The 2015-nt window shown below is 43.6% G+C and overlaps 1 protein-coding gene across 2 annotated transcripts in view; it reads left to right on the top strand.

The window, feature by feature from the left end:
* The first annotated feature begins 817 nt into the window (after positions 1-817).
* Positions 818-2015, top strand: part of rad54l (RAD54 like) — a 9421-nt gene continuing 8223 nt past the window's right edge. The window contains exons 1-6 of one of the 2 annotated variants that reach the window (XM_027024931.2): positions 818-881; positions 965-1048; positions 1140-1253; positions 1333-1393; positions 1659-1794; positions 1894-1963. In XM_027024931.2, the coding sequence (XP_026880732.2) occupies positions 879-881; positions 965-1048; positions 1140-1253; positions 1333-1393; positions 1659-1794; positions 1894-1963 (468 nt within the window). In that variant the 5' untranslated portion in view covers positions 818-878. The remainder of the gene's footprint in view (positions 882-964; positions 1049-1139; positions 1254-1332; positions 1394-1658; positions 1795-1893; positions 1964-2015) is intronic. The other variant, XM_027024932.2, reaches the window with a different exon arrangement.

Genomic DNA, 2015 nt, shown 5'->3' with positions numbered 1-2015 from the left:
CGTAATCTGATGAGGTTACTTCGCCATCTGCTGGTCCAGCTGGGATTGTAAAACTTGAGATTCAAGCACGGACGTGCTTCTGCTTTTGCTATAAATTAATTTCACATTCTAATTATTGATGACATATATGAATATAAACAATTCTATCTATCTATCTATCTATCTATCTATCTATCTATCTATCTATCTATCTATCTATCTATCTATCTATCTATCTATCTATCTATCTATCTATCTATCTATCTATCTATCTATCTATCTATCTATCTATCTATCTATCTATCTATCTATCTATCACTGTCGAGCAGTCTGATCTACCTGGTCAATCTGACAACTCTGAAAAGACTGTTCTTAGATATTCTAAAACGATGTTTTAAAAAAGCACTAATAGATCCTAAACTTTACTAATCAGCCCAAACTCGTTTTTTGCTGCGCGATCTGAGCTCGGACCCTTTCCGGCTCCCGTACAATTGCGTCACCCGACTCTACGCGGGATATTCAATAACAAATGGCGGCGGACAGAAAACTGCTAAGAGAAGATAGTTAGAGCGCGCTGTTAAAACTAGAGTTATTATCATTATTAAAACATCAACACTTAGCCAGTTAGCTCCCTATTAAAACTATTATTATTCATTAACAACTCATGCTGGCAGTAATGATGTAGAGACATCGATGTCAGGTTAGCTAAGGTCGTTCGTACTTGTTACTTTAGCTAGGTGTCTATCTGGGTTACCATAGCAACGTAATCTCAATCCCAGTCTTAAACTGGACAGTCCTGGCTCTACAGCCCTGTGACCACCGAGGACTGGGCGGACTGGGCGGACTGGGCGGACTGGGCTGTTGTTCAGAGTGCAGTCTGGACCCAGCAGTGTGACACAATGGTAAGTGGCCTAGTGTAGCTCTCTTCCGCCTTCAGGGTTACCAGGGACACCTTTAAACCATTAAACCGTGTGGGATGTTTCAGAGGAGAAGCTTTGCGCCAAGTCAAGTTGCCAAAAGAAAACAGAGAGGAGATTCGTCCGATGATGAAGACTGGGACCCCCAGACCGTAAGTGTGATGGTGACCAGTTACCAGTGCACTGGTTACATGTGTGCTGGATTATTAGTGTTCACACGTGTTTACGAACATGGTCTTTCAGACCACCAAACAGAAGAAAGACAAGAAAGAGCCCCGAGACAGTTACATATCTCCGTACCGGAAAGCCCTGACCCAGCTGACCAACCGGCCTCTGTGCGTGGACGCCAACGAGCACGTAAGAGAACAGAATTATGCGCGAGCCTCACACACGCAGGGACGCAGCTCACCTACCTTTCCCATGTTCGCTCTTCTAGGAGGCTTTCATTCGCCAAATCCTTTCAAGACCATTTAAGGTTCCCATTCCCAACTACACAGGTATCTTAGCTTGATCATTAATTAATTCATGAATTAATACAAATAAATTAATCATTCAAATACAGACTGTGTAGTCAGATAAAACATTGTCTGAACATATTTAGGAGAAATTTTAAGAAGTACAGGTAGAAGTACCATTAATAATAGTGATCTATCACACACTCTCTCTCTCTCTCTCTCTCTCTCTTTTTTTCTCTCTCTCTCTCTCTCTCTCTCTCTCTCTCTCTCTCTCTCTCTCTCTCTCTCTCTCTCTCTCTCTCTCTAGGCCCGTTAGGACTGCGTGCTCTGGGACTGAAAAGGTCCGGTGTCAGAAAGGCGTTGCATGACCCGTTTGCAGATGGAGCTCTGGTTCTGTACGAGCCCCCTGCCATAAGCGCCCACGACCTCATCAAAGCCGACAAGTCTGTCTCGCGTGCCAGAACCTCTTCGTTTGCGCGGTCTAGATTAAGTACGTGTTAATTCCTTGTGGAGGCTTTTCTTACTGGGTGTTGATTTTGCAGAGACAAGCTGCCAGTTCATGTTGTGGTCGACCCTGTGCTGAGTAAGGTCCTTCGACCCCACCAGAGAGAGGTAAACCATTAAAAACATGTCACTTACAACACTTGTTTTTTTACGTTTCAAA

This window comes from Electrophorus electricus, chromosome 3 (genome assembly GCF_013358815.1).
Source record: "Electrophorus electricus isolate fEleEle1 chromosome 3, fEleEle1.pri, whole genome shotgun sequence".
In the NCBI taxonomy this organism is placed as follows: domain Eukaryota; kingdom Metazoa; phylum Chordata; class Actinopteri; order Gymnotiformes; family Gymnotidae; genus Electrophorus; species Electrophorus electricus.
The sequence above is the reverse complement of the archived record's forward strand: the minus strand, read 5'-3'. Positions and strand labels throughout refer to the sequence as shown.